At 35.8% G+C, this 17,383-nt stretch overlaps 1 protein-coding gene across 2 annotated transcripts; it reads right to left on the bottom strand.

Annotated features, from left to right (window-relative positions):
- Positions 1-627: 627 nt before the first annotated feature.
- Positions 628-4,178, bottom strand: LOC132625062 (uncharacterized). 2 transcript variants are annotated; one of them, XM_060339837.1, is made up of 4 exons: positions 3,996-4,178; positions 3,670-3,816; positions 1,822-2,205; positions 628-1,538 (listed from the first exon to the last, which is right to left on the bottom strand). In XM_060339837.1, the coding sequence occupies exons 3-4, from the start codon at positions 2,083-2,085 to the stop codon at positions 786-788; spliced, it is 1,017 nt and encodes a 338-aa protein (XP_060195820.1). In that variant the 5' UTR covers positions 2,086-2,205; positions 3,670-3,816; positions 3,996-4,178; the 3' UTR covers positions 628-785. The 2 variants fall into 2 exon arrangements, with proteins under 2 accessions (XP_060195820.1, XP_060195819.1); XM_060339836.1 differs by having other exon boundaries at positions 3,670-4,178.
- Positions 4,179-17,383: the final 13,205 nt, after the last annotated feature.

Here is a 17,383-nt window from a genome sequence, read left to right as displayed (position 1 = left end):
TTAAATATATATTACCAAGCTCCTGTGACTCAGTTCATGGTAATCACGCGAGATTACATTATGTAATAGGTTAAGTTTTCTTTTATCTTGCTACTATTATTGCTTAATTAGTACTGTGTATTATTACTGATGCTCTTTCATATCTCCTTGAGTCGGGTGTCTATCGGAAACAACCTCTCTACCCATCACAAGGTAGGGGTAAGTGCTGCCTACACTCCACCCTCCCGAGACGTCACCTGGTGGGATTATATTGGGTATGTTGCTGATGATGATTTTCATTGTGTCGATGTTTTGATTAAAAGTTGTTAAGTCAGCAAAGTAAAACTAGATTGTTATCTCGACTATGTTACTGAAGGCATTTTCCAGTTTGCTTGGGACTGCACACTTATGAATTCATAGTTGTGAATTCAGCTAATTACGGTGTTAGCATCGCAGGTAATGAAGATTAATAGTCTTGACGCCTGATTAATGCGTTGATAGTTCTTCGAAGTGAGGCAGGTATTGAGAATTAGTAATGGCGGTTCCTCACCTAATATGTTGAAACTAAGGCTTTCTATTGTGGTGACTTGGGCACTATGGATGCATTAGATTAGGCAATCAAATTTCTACCTTGGAAGATCTCTCTGATTCACAACAATAGCCAATTGCTCTGCACTTTCACTTCCTCATGCTGTACTAACGTTCACTGGTAGGAAAAATCTCCCTCTAGTCTCAAAAAAAGAACAAGACAGAACACGAGAAGAGACTTTCCAAAATGAATTACACACAAGTGAAAATCAAACATTTTAGTCGTCAGTATCCATCATAATGGCCCTAGTTCTATAACGTCTGCCGCTCTTATGCAAACTTCCAGGTCTAGCTCTGTCGGCAGCAATAGACGACTCATCTTCTTCCAGGGCAGAAACATGAGCATTATCGGATTCCACAGCAACAATGCCACGGGGAACTGTTTTTTTCACTTGCATTTGCTCTGCCTCAATGCCATGCTTGGTGATAGTGCCAGCAGGCTGCTTCATTCTCGAGTTAAATGTGGGTGATTTCTGAAAATTAGTGGAGCTATCATCGTCCAGCTGCGATTGTTTCTTCATGAGACTGAGAAAGTCCATGTAGGCTTTTCTATTGGATTGTTCATCCATATCATCCGAGACATCAAGTGTATAGCAAGTATACTTGGCCGGATTCCTTATATAATCTGGAATGGATGAATGAGGGGGCAGTTTAGAATCTTCCTTCAACTTGAGTTTTTTAGGAGACTCTGCATCATCGTGGCCTTGTGTCTTGGAAGGATGAGGAGGTGGCATGGAAGCCAAATGACCTTCTCTCAAGGCAGCCTCAGCATCTTCCTTGAGCCTGAGCTTGGCGGCCTCGTGATTAGCACGAGGATCTCTCTTAACGTCCTGAAGAGTAAGAGGAAGCTCATCGTAGATGTCTGCAGAAATTCCATAGTCGGAGACGTCCCGCATGTAGAAGCGGTCACTAGGCTGCTGCTTCTCTTTTTCGCTATCGACAGCCACTTTGTCGAACTCGTCTTCCTCCTCCTGGTACGTATATAATAAGAAGGAGCAATCATAAGACTAACACATGGAGGATATGGACGTCGGTTTTTAACAAAGAAATTCAGGGGAAAAAGCTGGGAGAAAAATACGATCATTATCCTAGCCTAGAATATCTCCAACGGAGTCTTAGTAACTAACAAATTACTAGAAATTAGGGATAGCTAGCTAACAAACAATTAACTAGGATTTATTAAAAAACTGAAGTAGTGCAATCCAAAAGTATAATTGTAAGAATGGAGAAAAGAAGGGAATAGCAATTAGTAACCTCATGGTCAAGGGCGGAGTCTAGACCAATGGCAGAGCGGATAGCGGATTCATCATCATCATCTAGGGTTTTAGCGAAGAAGCCGTCAATGTGGGGAGGGCAGGGTTTGGAATCAAAGTCGAGTAGCTCTCGGGAGGGGGCATCCCTATCCCATTCCCTTTTGGCAATCTCATCGTCGGTTAAAGACCAGAGAGAAGTCAAATTGGAGGTCGCCGTCAGAGAACCGAACACCTTGTCAACCCGTACACTGAAGCTGTCATCCATTCTTGTTGTGAGGTGATAACTCTCTCGCACTTGTTAAATTTGCGCCTCTCCCCCTTTGTCAGCGTATGTGCTTAATTAGCCGCACATGAATAGGGTTGCCCGCTGTCTGTTGTCCTTTGCCTAGAAAGAGGAAGTAAAATAAAAATATACTCCCAACTGGATACGGAAAATCATTCTACTAATAAATTCGTTTTTACTTTTACTTAGGGCCTGTTTGGAAAGCCACCCCAATAATTGGAATTGAGTGTAATTACACAATTTAGCTTGTTTATCTGATCAAGTAATTACATAGTTAGGTAAAATTTAGGTGTAATTACATTCTCCAATTCTCAAGGGGGGTTGAGAATCCCTGTAATTATACAGTTACTTTTTAGTTTGTTTCTTTTTTGTTTATTTTAAAGTCTTTTTATTTTTAATTTTATTTTTATTTCTTTTGATTTTTAATTTATTTTTTAGTTCTATTATTTTAATTTCTTTTTTTTTTATTTTTTTTTATATTATTTATTTTTCATTTCCTTTCTTTTCATTCCCAACTTTTAATTCTTGTGGTTTCATGTAATTACTCGTATTTTATTTTATTCATTTAGCATAACCGTTTTATTATTCTATTTTTAAAACTACACCTCTTAGCATATAATGAGTGACGCCATTAAAGTAGAATTTCATTGTGAATGAGGTTACAGATTTATATTTTTTCTTTTTTTGAATTATTTATTTAAGTTATGTTGGAACTTACTTATGTAATGTTGGAATTTGACATAAGAGTATTACGTTAAACTTTTTCTTTTCGATTTTGAATTTAGATTATATTTTCAATTTTAAGTTATTTTCTTACACATTGCATGTTGTTTATTTTTCACTTACATTTGTTGAATTTTTTGTGTCAAACATTTGAATAATATTATGGCATTATATTTATAAATGTTATTTTTTTGTCAAATATCCAATTCATGACGTTCTCACAAAAAAAAAATCTTCTTTTAAGTTTTATAATTAATTAAAATTAAATATTAGTAATTTGAAAAATACATATCAATTATTTTTTACAATATTAGTTACAAATATATGACTATTAATTAATATATTTTCAAGAAACAATGTGTTATTAAATAACTAATTTAATTATTTATAAAGGCAAATATTTTTTAAATATTAATTTTAAATTTTTCATAATTAAATTTTATTTTTAAATTAAAATAAATGTGTAATTACACTTGTGCAACCAAACAACACGCTTGTAATTATACTGTAATTACGTTATGGCAAACAAACAGGTCATTGTAATTGCACTACTGTGTAATTACTAGATTGTGTAATTACTACCCTAGTATTTACACCAATTCCAATTACCAGGTGGCTTTCCAAACAGGCCATTAATTTTCCTCTTCCCTTCTTCTCGACAAATTTCTAACCAAGGTTTTAGGAGTTAATTAAATAAATTAAAATTAAAAGAAATAAGAAAAGAAAGACATTGAAATGGCCTTGGAGAGAGAAGACATCAGCATTAAAATAAGGAATAATTACGTTTCAATACTCATAAGTGATCTAATTTATCAAAATTAGCCCAACAATGTAACTCCTTACCCGATTAGGCCCTTCGGCACTCTAGTTTTCCCTTCAACTGCTTGAGATTCGGGCATCCTTTTCCCACTGCTTCGAGACCCACATCTGTGTTGCCATCCCCATGGCAGTGTTATCTTCCTCTTCATCATCTCTTTTATTCTCATGCGTCTACCATTTATCGGGCAAGAAATAATTAAAATCGGTTTTATAATCATTAAAATAGTTCAAAAGAGAGATCATGGGATACAATTATTGTCAGGAGATTGAAAAAGAGAATTAAGTGTGGCAAAGAGTAATGGATGAGGGAAGAGAAAAAGACTCTTCTTTCTTTTCACGTAGGCACAAACCTCATAAGAGTTGCAGTAGGTCGGAAAAGGCCATAAGTTGGTATAGATCATATACATTAATTTTGTCAAATAAGGAGTTTTAGCAGGTGTATCACTAACACAGAAAGCAAAATTTGCCTTCAAACTAAGAAAAGAGAGCAATATTTGTGGTTCTCTTGACAGTATAAAGTCTATGTTTTGTATTCTAGTAGTATAATAATTTTGTGGCTCGACGGGCCATTAACGGTGATGTTGAAACTCTACAGATGGTCTGGGTATAAAAAAGTTCCTTTTTTTTTTTTTTTTAGCGGATTTCCCGTCTCTTGGGTGGTTTTTATTTTTTATCCCTCAAATTGTTGATCTTTAATTTTTACCCTTCGCTTAAAAAAGTGATTACAAATAGTTTAAGATTCTGGGTTCGAATTCCCACTTAACCAAAAAAAATAATCTAACGCAAGGCTTTGGAAAAAGTTTGTCTTATACAACATATTTTGTCTTAAGGCATAACTAAAGTTCTGTCGGATCCGGCATAGGTTGCCTTAAGGCATAACTAAAAGTCTGTCTTATAAAGTTGTTGCCTTGGCATAACTAAAAATGGGCAATTGGCGCGAATGCCCCTCTTTTGGGCTGGTCTTTAGATTTTGCCCCTCAAAATGGTGGTCTTTAATTATTGCCCTTCCGAGCAAAACTAACATAGTAAAAAGGCATTACTATCCCTAACCGTTACATATAAAACACGAAAAAAATCGTTATTCTCAAATCCAGCCCAACTTCGTTCCCAAAACCAGATTTTCTCAATTATTCAAATCGTTGTTTCAAGCCAGATTTCTCCATTGATTTTGCTGCTACAACGTCAGTAAAAGGTACAAAATCTTAATTCAACTCAATTTAACGATTTTATTGAGTTTAGATTGTTAATATTTGAAAAAGATCATCTTCTACGACCTGATTATTAAGAAACAGATGACATACAGCTCAGATTGAACATTACGCATGATAAAATTATTCAGCAAAATAGAATCGATTGGATTTAATGCTTTGTTCTGATTTTAATTACTTTATACCTTAATTAAATTAGTATACAATGCTTATTTACTTGAAATTGTAATTATAGTAAATTCAATTTAAATCAGGCAATGCTTATCGATTTAAACTTGAATTAAGGTAAACTGTGTGCAAATTTAGAACAAGTATGCCGGAGGAGGCAAAAGTTCAATTTACAAAAGAGTAGAGTATGCCGTTAACGACAATGTTTTGAACCAATTTCATAACAAGTATGCCGGAGAAGGCAAAAGTTCTGGTTTATGTAGAAGTATAAATTAGTCCAGTTGCGTCAATCCTCTAATTGGAATAACTGTTGTAGGCATTTGATTTAAATTGGATGAAGATAGAGGAGGTTTTCATTTTTTTTTAAACCAAAAACAGTTACTGCATTATCATCAGCAAAACAAAAATTAATTATGCCGGAGGAGGCAAAAGTTCAATTTACAAAAGAGTAAAGTATGTCGTTAACGGCAATGTTTTGAACCAATTTCATAACAAGTATGCCGGAGAAGGCAAAAGTTATGGTTTATGTAGAAGTATAAATTAGTCCAGTTGCGTCAATCCTCTAAATTGGAATAACTGTTGCAGGCATTTGATTTAAATTGGATGAAGGTAGAGGAGGTTTTCATTTTTATTTTTTTTTTAACCAAAAACAATTACTGCATTATCATCAGCAAAACAAAAAGTGCTTATGTCGGAGGAGGCAAAAGTTCAATTTACAGGAGTAGAGTATGCCGTTAACGGCAATGTTCTGAACCAATTTAATAACAAGTATGCCGGAGAAGGCAAAAGTACAATTTACAAAGTAGTAGAGTATGCCGTTACTGGCAAAGTTTTGAACAAACTTCTGAACAAGTATGCCGTAGAAGGCAATACTTCTCTTTAGAAGCCATTAAAGTAAAATTCTACAAACCTAAAGAAACTTACACTTCATTAACATACATTTAAACATACAAAACATAAAATCCTAACTTCATAAGTACCAAACTACCATCATCAGTTCTAATTTCACGTGTACCCATTCCAAATTGCCCCATCGTCAACTTGGCCAGTGTGCTGGAATAACCTCTGCCTTACAAATCGTAATTCTCTTCGCAGAACATCATTTTCTCTACTTAGAGCACCGTAAAGAGCCCTCAGAAAATCTATATCTCTTTTGATATCAGCAATTTCATGAGTAATTTGCAAATTTGCAATATTAGGATGGATTTGGTTATGAGGACGGGCATGTTCATGTGCTTGCCCGTGGCCACCATTAACATGTACAATATGTTGATTTTGGTTCATTTTGTATGTGATTATATCTGGTTTTCAGAAGTAAAGTGTTTTTTTTTCCTTCTTCAAAGTTGTGTTGGTTTATATAGAAGTATAAATTAGTCCATTTTCAATTGGAATATCTGTTGCATGGATTTGATTTAAATTGGATAAAGACAGAGGAGGTTTTTCAGTTTCATGAAAATAACTGTTGCAATTTCATTGGAATAACTGTTGCAGAAACAGTTACTCCGTTTTTAAAGAATGCTGGTAGCGGCAGAACTTCTGTTTACAAAATCGTAGAGTATGCCGTTTCAGGCATACTTCATGACTTTACATACAAAGCCTGCTGGGAAGGGCAGAACTTAAATTTTCAAAACTAACAACTTAAATACATTTCATTTTGGTTTTTTCTCAAGTGAATCTCTCTTTATGCAGGAAGTTTAACAAAAAAAAATGACACTAAGATGCATCTACGTAGCCTCCAACGGCAAATGGGACGCCACCTACAATTATGTTAATCATGAAACCAAGCTAATACTTGTCAATGATGGTGTAAATTTTCAACAATTCACTCAACAGATATTTGCGGGGCATACACAACATACTCAGCAAAAAGAGGCCAACATATGGTTTGACACCAGTGAGAAAACATCCAAAGGGATGCGTGTAACAAACGACATTGATCTTCACACTTGCTTGTACCTGCTCAACAACAATGACAACTTCAGGAATTCCCGTTTCATATTAGAGTTCGATTCAGCTGATGCGGAGGACAACCCATTACAAGAACATCATAATGAATCTATCCTAATGACAGAAGGACAATCCATAGAGGAAATTGACAGACAACTCTGCATTGCTTATGAAGAAAACATGTCTGAAGTTGGATTGGATGACAAACAACACAGCCCTATTGGACATAACCTTGGGATTCCACTTGAGCAGAGCGAGATAGTAACTCCTAACCAGACACCTCAGCAGCTACAATGGCAACCACCAAACATTGAGCAAGTTGTAAACAATGACCTTTCTCAGCATCCAACTTCAATGAATGTTATATCACTTACTCCGAGCATGACAGTTGAAGAGACACAAACACAGCCATGCAACAAAACAAAGACACTAAAAAGGAAGAGGATACAAAATGATAAACAAATTTTGACACCTAGTGCATCGATTGATCAAATAGAAATTGGCATTTTATTCAAAGACAAAGATACCGTGAAAAAGTGCATGAATAACATTGCAATTACTCGTCATCAACAGTACAAGATAGAAAAGTCATGCACGCAACGATAGTACATCAGATGTGTTGATCCAACCTGCATTTGGCGTTTCCACAGTTCAAGGTTCAGAGGATCAGAACTTTTCAAAGTAGTTAACTTTGAAAAGAGACATAGTTGTTCAATAAATTTCATCACCTCTAACACGAGGAATGCAACTTCAAAAGTCATAGCGGAATACATTACAGACCTAGTACGCCATACACTACAAGAGATAACACCAAAATTTGTCATTGAAGAAATGAGAAGCAGATATGGCTTGCACATTGGTTACCACAAAGCATGGCGTTCCCTCCAACACGCTTATAATGTCATAAGAGGAAGCCCAGAAAATAACTACACACTTCTACCGCAATATCTTCACATGATGAAATTAAGAAATCCTGGAACAGTTGCTAAGATCAAATGGACCGATGACAATAAGTTTAAATATGCTTTTTTCGCGTATGGAGCATCAATTGAGGGTTGGAAACACTGCAGACCAGTAATGATGGTGGATGCAACCTTCTTGAAATCAAAATACCGCGGTGTGCTCATGATAGCAGTAGCAAAAGATGGAAACAACAGCATATTTCCTCTCGCATTTGGTATTGCTGACTCTGAGAATAATGAATCCTACAGGTGGTTCTTCAGACACGTGAAAAGGGTGTTTGGCACTCGCAAAGACCTATCAATTATTTTCGATCGCCACTCGTCAATTGCAACTGGAATCAAAGAACTGTATCCAGATACCCAACATGGAATATGCATCTACCACATGGAGAAGAACTTGCAGAAATATTTCCCATCCGAAGCGATCCTATCACTGTTCTACAATGCAGCAACTACCTACAAACAGGCAGAGTTTCGTACCTATATGTCACAGATACAACAAATCGACCCAAAAGCTGCAGAATACATAGAAGAAGAACCACCGGAGAGATGGGCACGTTCATTCCACACCAACAGGCGTTACAACATGCTCACAACAAACAATGTCGAGACAATGAATTCTGTATTGAGGAAAGCAAGGGAGTTGCCAATAATGGCATGTATTGATTACATCCAGAACAAGCTGCAAAATTGGTTTTACCAGAGAAAATTGGACGCAACAGGACCGTCCCATGACCTGACATGTTGGGCTGAAAAGATTCTGCTTGAAAAGATAAGTAGAGGCTTCACAATGAAAGTAAGTACATTTTACCAACACACACTTCAATATTAGTTTAGTGAGAAATGCATAGTTTAATTTTAACCAAACACAAAAGTTATGTTGGATAAAGGAAAAACTATCACCCTATTTTTATACTTCGTTCTACCGGAAAGGGCAGACACTTATATTAACTAGCATGGAATTATGCCGGTGAGGGCATAACTATTACACTGTTTTTATGCTCACAATGAAAGTAAGTAGATTTTACCAACACACACTTCAATCTTAGTTTTATGAGCAATGTATAGTTTAAAATTAACCAAACACAAAAGTTATGCTGGACAAAGGAACAACTATGACCCTATTTTATACTTAGTTCTGCCGGAAGGGGCAGAATCTTATTTTCATTGTACAGGAAGTATGCCTGAAAGGGCATAACTCTCATATAATCTGAAAATTGCCACAAAAAATATCACTCATTTATATTGTCAATTTCCACAGGTAGAAAACATAACTCCTGTCAAATTTGTTGTGAAAGATGAAGGATATCAATACAATGTAGACCTGAAGAATATGACTTGTGAGTGCTTGGAGTTCCAAACTGATGAGTTACCGTGCACACATGCCATGGCAGTTATAGACAAAAGAAGTTTGCCAAAATCTACATACTGTGCAGACTTGTTCAAGAAACAAGCCTGCCAAGAGACATACAAAGGTGAAATACTATCAGTTAGAAATCAAGACTCATGGATTATTCCACAAAACATTATGGATATTAAAATAACGCCGCCTGATGTTAAAATAAGACCTGGAAGAAAACAAACAAAAAGATATCGCCCAAGAAGAGAATCAACAAAGTACACATACAGATGTGGTAGATGCAAGTTCCTTAGACACACTAGGGCAACTTGTAACCACAGTCCAGCTCTCAATCCATATTCAAGAAGATACAGGAAGAGGAAATTGTCATCCTAACATCACACTCTTATACATGGTTTATATGAATTTATCTTATGTTTCTTGACGCATAATGCACACTCTTCCTGAAAGAAATGGCAAAACTTTGGTATTACTAAGACTGAGACTTCAAGCATCTTATCACTCATTTATTCTTCTGTCCATTCTTTCTTTTATTATTTTCTTTTATTAAGTTGTTATCTTCTTGTTGCTGATAATAAAAGACTATATAATAGCAACAGATAAATGTCCCTACATGAAATCTACAATTCTCTACCATAAAACATTGAGGAAAAAGAAAAAAAATCACCAACTTTAATTATCCAGTTTTATAATTTATGCCTCCTCTGACAGGTATAACAGTTTTTGCCGGGGAAAATGGCAAAAAAAAAAATGGTATCTCAAAGACTACATCCTGGTAAGTTTAATAAATGTGTGCCTTGGGACATAACAATATTCCTTCTCTCTGTTGTTTTCAAGTTTTACATTTATGCCGGAACTGACATGTCTTCCGCTTACAAAATAAATAAGTATGCTGTTAGGGGCATACTTATGTGCTTTATTGTTTATAAAATATTTTAAAATGATGAAAAATTGGAAAAAACATTCAGCACAACACAATTAACATTAAGTAAAATATTTCATTCATTCATAGTAAAATTTCATTCATACAAAGTTTGGAGAGCAACAAAAAAAAAATAGACTAAAAATAAAAATTCATTCATACTAAAACAAATATTATGAGCAGATCTAGTCTATAACTACAATCTCCTCCTCCTTCTTAACAATAATCCCTATGCCAGCATTGCACTCAACAAGCCTAAAGCATAGAGTATCTCCTTCCTGCAGCCCATTGGTATCAACAAAGTCTTTCCACCCCTGGCAAAGGCGCCGATATGCACCAACTTTGTAAGTCATCTTGTAGTAATGCCGACCATAAAGCACATAGGCTTCACATTCAGAGTTTGGAAGACTGTCTGAGATGTCATTTGGAAGGATCTGCAACGAAATAAACACACAAAATTATTACTAAAAATAAGGATGAATGGAATAAAAACCCAGATGAAAACAAAAAAGATTCTTGATAACATTTACACATACAAAGTCATCGTTAAGGACATAGGACCTGCTTAACCTTTTCTCGAAATTCACATCCATTGTTATGTGGCAAAAGTTGTATAAGAAAGAGATAAAATGTGAGTGAATGTAAAAATCGTCTAATTTATAGTGTAAAATCATAAGTATAGTCAAAATACATTTAATTAAAGTTAATAAATGCGTTTGACTGCCCAAATAGTTGGCGTCTCAACTAATCCCAATAAAATGCATTCCGACTGGTCAAAAAAGTTAAAAGGTTTTGTCTTTGTTGCTGATTGTGGCAAGTTCTCTGAACTTAATTTATGCCCGAAAGGGCGGAACTTCTCTTCATAAAATGACAAAGTATGCCGACCCCGGCAACCTCATATTACATAACCACCATAAAGTTGGGATGCAAAGGGCATAACTTTGGTTTTCAACAAAATAACAGCATTACGTGACAAATAATCCTCAATAAATGCATTTTGGCTGGTCAATAACTTCAAAGGGTTTGTCTTTGTTGCTGGTTTTGGAAACTTTTCTGAACTTAAATTATGCCGTAATGGGCAGAAATTCTATTTACAAAATGAGAAACTAAGCCGACCCCGGAAAAATTCTATTACACAACCGCCATGAAGTTGTGATGGAAAGGGCATAACTTGGATTTTCAACAAAATAACAGCTTTTATGACACAGATAAGTTGAGATTAAAATGAACACCATCAAATTACAAAGGGGCTTAAAGTTGAAATTTATAACACAAACAAATTATACAATCTTATAACATTTACAAAAAAACACAAAAGGCGCACGAAAAAAAAATTACATGGTGCAAAAATAACTAAAACAAACTATTTTTTTCCTTTCTTCACAGATCTAGCTCAACTAAAACAAACTATATTTTTGCTTTCTTCACAGATCTTGCTCTCTTTTTCATCTCATAATCACACTCCATATTGTTATGCTCATGATAATCACTTCCAGCTGTATCTGGTGGCGTGTGATAACCCTTTTTCAGCTTATCTTTCCCATGAGAAACCAAATTGATTGACCACTCTTTCATTTAGTCCATCAAACCAGAACCATCCCAATCAGCAGGATTTTCACCACTAATCAGCATATCAGCAAACTTGATCAAAAAACGACCACAATTATAATCTCTGAAAGTCATAAAAGAGAGATGTTTTGGAACAACAGAAAACCAAAAACAATAAACAAAAAATAAAAAATAAAAATCAACAAAAAACAATGGAAAAAGCTAAAAAAGATAAGAATGAAACGTACGATCCTTGCTTTGGACAGGCAGCCCAGGTATATGTCAGATTAATGAAGTTATTGAATGATGCCTGAATAATTGAAAATCATTGACCTCCAACAACTTAGGGATCATACCACAATAGGCCTCGAGAATGCGAACCAAACGATCATCATTATGATTGAGTGAGTTATAAACTACCAATTTATGTTCATCAATCATAAAAACAGCAAGTACATAGTGAGAAATTGCTTTAGGATCATCAGATCCTGGGCGAATAGGAATTAATACCCTGTCGACATTCTCCCATGATATACCACATTTTCCTCTTTGCCCATACACAATATTACTCAGCAAAAATGCACCATCACTGCCGCCAGCGTACCAGTGGTAATTAACCGGGTCTTGGTAGTATCTATTGATGTCAAATTGCACAAGCTGATCAAACATCATATCTACGGTTGTGTACTTAACAGCATTGGCAGCTGGAGGATGATACATCATTTTCTTCCTCAAATAATATAGCATCACATCAATATGCTGTGTTAAGGAAAAAAAATTAGCGATTCAGCAATAAAGAAAAAAAAATGCAAGAAGCAATAACTAATAGAAAAATAAGAAAAGAAAAAGTAAAATACAATCACGAACCTCATCATTAAGCGCATAGACATCATGGTACAGCTCCAAAAAAAAACATCCTATATTTTGGCTCAACATCACCCAACTTATAAACTTTACTCAGTTGGTTCAACTTTACAGGATACATTACCTCATCTTCTTCCCTGATTAAAGAAAAGGGAACAAAAATTAGAAAAATACAAACAGAATTTTGGTTCACATAAAGGAAATTTTATGAATAAGGTTTGCCGGAAGAGGCAAACCTTATGCTTGAAAAAGGGAAAAGTATGCCGGAAGAGGCAAGATTTGGGTTTCAAAAAGTAAAAGTATGCCGGAGTGGGCAGAAAATAACTTTTAAGAAAGCACACAATAACTAAAAACTTACCCAGTAGGTCGAAATCTACTTGCTGGAAGATTTTGAGGATTGATAAAAAAATTCCAAGAGTTCACGGCAATTTTGCTTTTGAAGTAATGGAATGGGCACATCCTTCTGTATTGTTCATCCCAGTCACTTTCGTCCTTCCGTGACCCAAAAGAAAGATCGTTTCATCCAGAATATAACATCCATCCGGGTGCCGGGGTATCACCCACTACTTTCCTTTTCCTCTGGCGCCTTGTCTTCAAGGAAGATAGCACTTCCGCCACTTCAACAACAGGTTCTTCTTCAGCAATAGGAGGGGTTTGACTAACAGTACTCTCTTTGACAGCGGAAGAAGCGACATTTACAATATCTTCAAAGGACACATATCGAAAATTGTCCTCCATTCCTTGAGAGTTCTCACCCTTTCCATCAACAACAGCGGACTCCCTTGGAGTACTGACTTGAACCGGGTCTGCATTGACTGGTTCGCTCCTCAATGGCTCAACCGTATTAATAGGCTCGGGCAGGTCTGCATTGGCTGGTTCGCTCCTCAATGGCTCAACTGCATTAATAGGCTCGGGCATAACCCCAATATGAGGAACAACATCATGTTCATCACCCTCGTTAGAAACTTGAGCTTCAGGTGTTTCACGTCTTATATGCTCAAGATTTTCAAGTGTTGTTTGCTCAAGATTTTGAGCCATATCTCCTTTTGGTGGAGATACAATGGATTCTTCGCAATTGGCGTCACCAAACTGTTCAACGCCCAATCGTTCCTCCTCAACAACCTACATAAAGTAACAAATTAAGAAACACAACATCCGTCATCAAAGCAAAAATATTAAAATAAAAAATAAACAAATTCTGCAAGTGGTAAAGGATTGAAAATTATGTCGAAACAAGCAGAAATTAGGTTCACAAAAAGGAAAATTTACGAACAAATTTCGAAAAATATGCCGGAAGGGGCAAACCTTATGCTTGAAAAAGAAAAAAGTATGCCGGAAGGGGCAAGATTTAAGTTTCAAAAAGTAAAAGTATGCCGGAGACGGCAGAAAATAACTTTCCAAAAGAGATGAGTATGCCGGAGAAGGCAGAACATGAGTTTCCATATAAAATGTGAAAGTATGCCGGAAGGGGCAAGAGCTAAGTTCAAAAACTAAAAGTATGCCAGTGTAGGCAGAAATATAACTTTGCGAAAAAAGATAGTATGACGGAGTAGAGAAAATGAGTTTGCAATAAAAGGGTTGATTATGCCAGGAGGGACAACACTATCATTTGCATAAGTAAAACAGAAAAGAGCAAACAAAGTGTTAAAAATAACAAAGTATAGAATGTAAATTTATCAAAGGCAATTCAGCCTCAACATTTCCAGTTGCATTTCCTTCAGCTTGAGATACAATGAATTCATCATGATGAGGCGACACCAACGTATCACCCTCTTCTATCCTATCATCTCTGGCAGGAGATAAATCTCGTTCGAGATGATCAGAAACCACCACATCTTCATCTTGAATTTGCTCAAGATTTTCAAGCATATGTTCTTTCGGTGGAGAAACGTTGGATTCTTCACGATTGGCGTCACCAAACTGTTCAATGGCAAATTGTTCCTCCACAACAACCTACATAAAGTAACAAATTAAGAAACACAACATCCATCATCGAAACAAAAATATTAAAATAAAAAATTAACAAATTCTGAAAGTGGTAAAAGATTTATGAACAAGTTTTGAAAAAATATGCCGGAAGGGGCAAACCTTATGCTTGAAAAAGGGAAAAGTATGCCGGAAGGGGCAAGATTTAAGTTTCAAAAAGTAAAGGTATGCCGGATTGGGCAGAAAATAACTTTCCAAAAGAGATGAGTATGCTGGAGGAGGCAGAACATGAGTTTGCATATAAAATGTGAAAGTATGCCAGTGTAGGCAGAAATATAACTTTGTGAAAAAGGTAGTATGCCGGAGTAGGCAGAACATGAGTTGCAATAAAAAAGGGGATTATGCCAGGACGGGAAAAACTATCATTTGCATATGGGGAAACAAAAAAGAGCACACAAAGTGTCAACTACCAGAAAAGTGTGCCAGGCAACTTAGATTTAGAAAACAACAAAGTATAAATGTAAAATTAGCGAAGGCAATTCAGCCTCAACATTTTCGGTTGCATTTAGAGATTCAACTTGTTCAACATCTGTCTCCATGGGACATGTCACATTTGCTTGGCCTTCTCCAAAAACATCTTCAAATGCCACATTTAGAGAAGCATTTGCATCTTGTAATGTTTTGCGTAATTTTCTTGTCTTGTAAAACAGGATTTTGCCTCCCAACTCTGTCTCATCAACGGTTTTTTCACTAGAACCAGCTTGCACATCTTCCATCTGAATTTCTTGATTACTTTCACCCTCAACATTAGACAAATCAACACCGTTGCCCCCCTCATCTCCGGTGGCAGTTTCAGATTCCCAAAATGCCTGTTCAAGATCAGCAACATCTTCCTCAACATCAGACTGCACCGATCTTTTTCGTTGCCCAACGGAAGATTGCTCAACATTTTTAGGAGGCATGGCTTGTTTAGTTTTCCTTTTAGCAGCAGCACTTTTACGAACAGATCTTGTGCTCTTGCGCCTACCCTTTTCAACATGACGAGGAGAATCAACATGTCGACGAACATTTTCAGCATGAGAAGCAGTTTGGGATTCAAAATTTAACCCTGCTTTTTGCAAAGCAGAAATCAGTTGATCCATCCGGGCCTTCTCCTTCTGTTGATTATTCAAAATCCTATCCAATTTAACATCACAAACATTTTCCAGGAACTGTGAATATAAACAAATACAACAAAGTGTTAAACTCAAGAAAAAAAAAAGGAACAAAACTTTTACAGGAAAAACAGAGAGGACCCGTGAGAAATACCTCAATGCGACGCTCTAGAGAAGAGCTTTCACTGGATTTGCCAGCAATATTGGCATCTTCAGATTCACTTTCATCAGCACTTGAATTGTTCGGAGATTCATCAACCACCCCTTTATCTCGCTATTGAAATAAAATCCATACAACAATAATAATAAATAATGACATCAAAATAGAAAAAGAAAAACCACATTAAAAGTTAAACGAAAAGTAAAGGGCAATAAACACCATTACCTTTCCACTCGTGTACTCTTCGGATACAAGCAATTTCTTCACCTCATTGAAATGTGGAGATTTCTTGCTGACATACAACAACATCAGAGGTTCACGACAATTGCCAATAATATCAACATATTGTTTGCGATAGTCATTGAACCTAGACCAAACCCAAACACTAAAGCCAAAAACAAAACCAACAACACCATAATCAATGGTATGTCTGTTTGTCCCTTGGTAATATATTGATTTGAAACACCTCAGGAGTTCGGAAAAATACAAAGACCCCCAATTAAACTGCTCAAACAATTCGGTGTCCTCTATGTATACAATATGTTGCCACAACACCTTTTTATCAATTCTACCGCCCAATAAAACACGACCAAGAATGTATACCTCTGCTAGCATCACCGCATCAAGGTCATCTTCAAAATCTACATTTTCAGCACTCATCACATTCTTCAAATCCCTCATTTCCAAATTCCTTTTACCATCTCCAACACCAAAATATCTTCTCAAAAGACGACTGCCATTGGTTTTGTTATATTTAGCATAGAAAGATCTAGGAGGTTCAGTAATTGATAACCCAGTGACTCTCTTAAATGATTGCTCTGTAAATGTCACAAGTTTATCTTGTATATTAAAATGCATTTCATTGGTTTCAGAACACTGAACTTCCGACAACAACATAAAATTCACCAAGATACCCGACATTTTTATATTATGTAATTCCATAAATTTCCCAAAAGGACGATTCTTCAAAATTACCAACTGTTCTTTTGTAAGAAATTTCTCAACAAATTTAACAAACTTTTCATCCCCTCGCCATACAGCACTGATGCGTGTGTCCGCCCACTCTTCCAGAGGAATAAAATAGTCAGCAACTTGTCCAAATTGTCGTCTCATGATTTAGCACACTGACATGAGCAAAACATAAAATTCAATCAGGAAAAAAAAAGGAAAAAAAACACATAAAAAACATTACCAACAAAAATACATTACCAAAATGCATTACCAAAAACGTAAAAAGGAAAAAAAAACCCTATTCAAATAAAATACAGACACAAACAATTGAAGGAAATAACTTATCAACAAGTAATGAAATAATAACTAATAACTTACAGATGAAATTGAAACTCCACTAAGAGAAATCAATGAATGATAAAGATGATATAGGAAACGTGACAAAGCAACTGCCTTCTTCAACTTTAAAGTGAACAAACGAACATAAAAAGTAAAATACAGGAAGAGCGGACAATATATATTGAACAAAAAAAAATAATTTAAAACTGCACACGTGCTAACCACGTGA

Source organism: Lycium barbarum, chromosome 12 (genome assembly GCF_019175385.1).
Source record: "Lycium barbarum isolate Lr01 chromosome 12, ASM1917538v2, whole genome shotgun sequence".
NCBI classification, from domain to species: domain Eukaryota; kingdom Viridiplantae; phylum Streptophyta; class Magnoliopsida; order Solanales; family Solanaceae; genus Lycium; species Lycium barbarum.
This window is presented reverse-complemented; position numbering and strand designations above follow the sequence as displayed.

What these genes read in the sequence shown, in the direction of transcription:
- LOC132625062 (XM_060339836.1), bottom strand. Translation starts at nt 2,085, where the DNA reads ATGGATGACAGCTTCAGTGTACGGGTTGACAAGGTGTTCGGTTCTCTG. An exon ending in ACTCCGCCCTTGACCATGAG is followed by an intron (nt 1,539 to 1,821) that starts GTTACTAATTGC and finishes TATACGTACCAG; the next exon opens with GAGGAGGAAGACGAGTTCGA.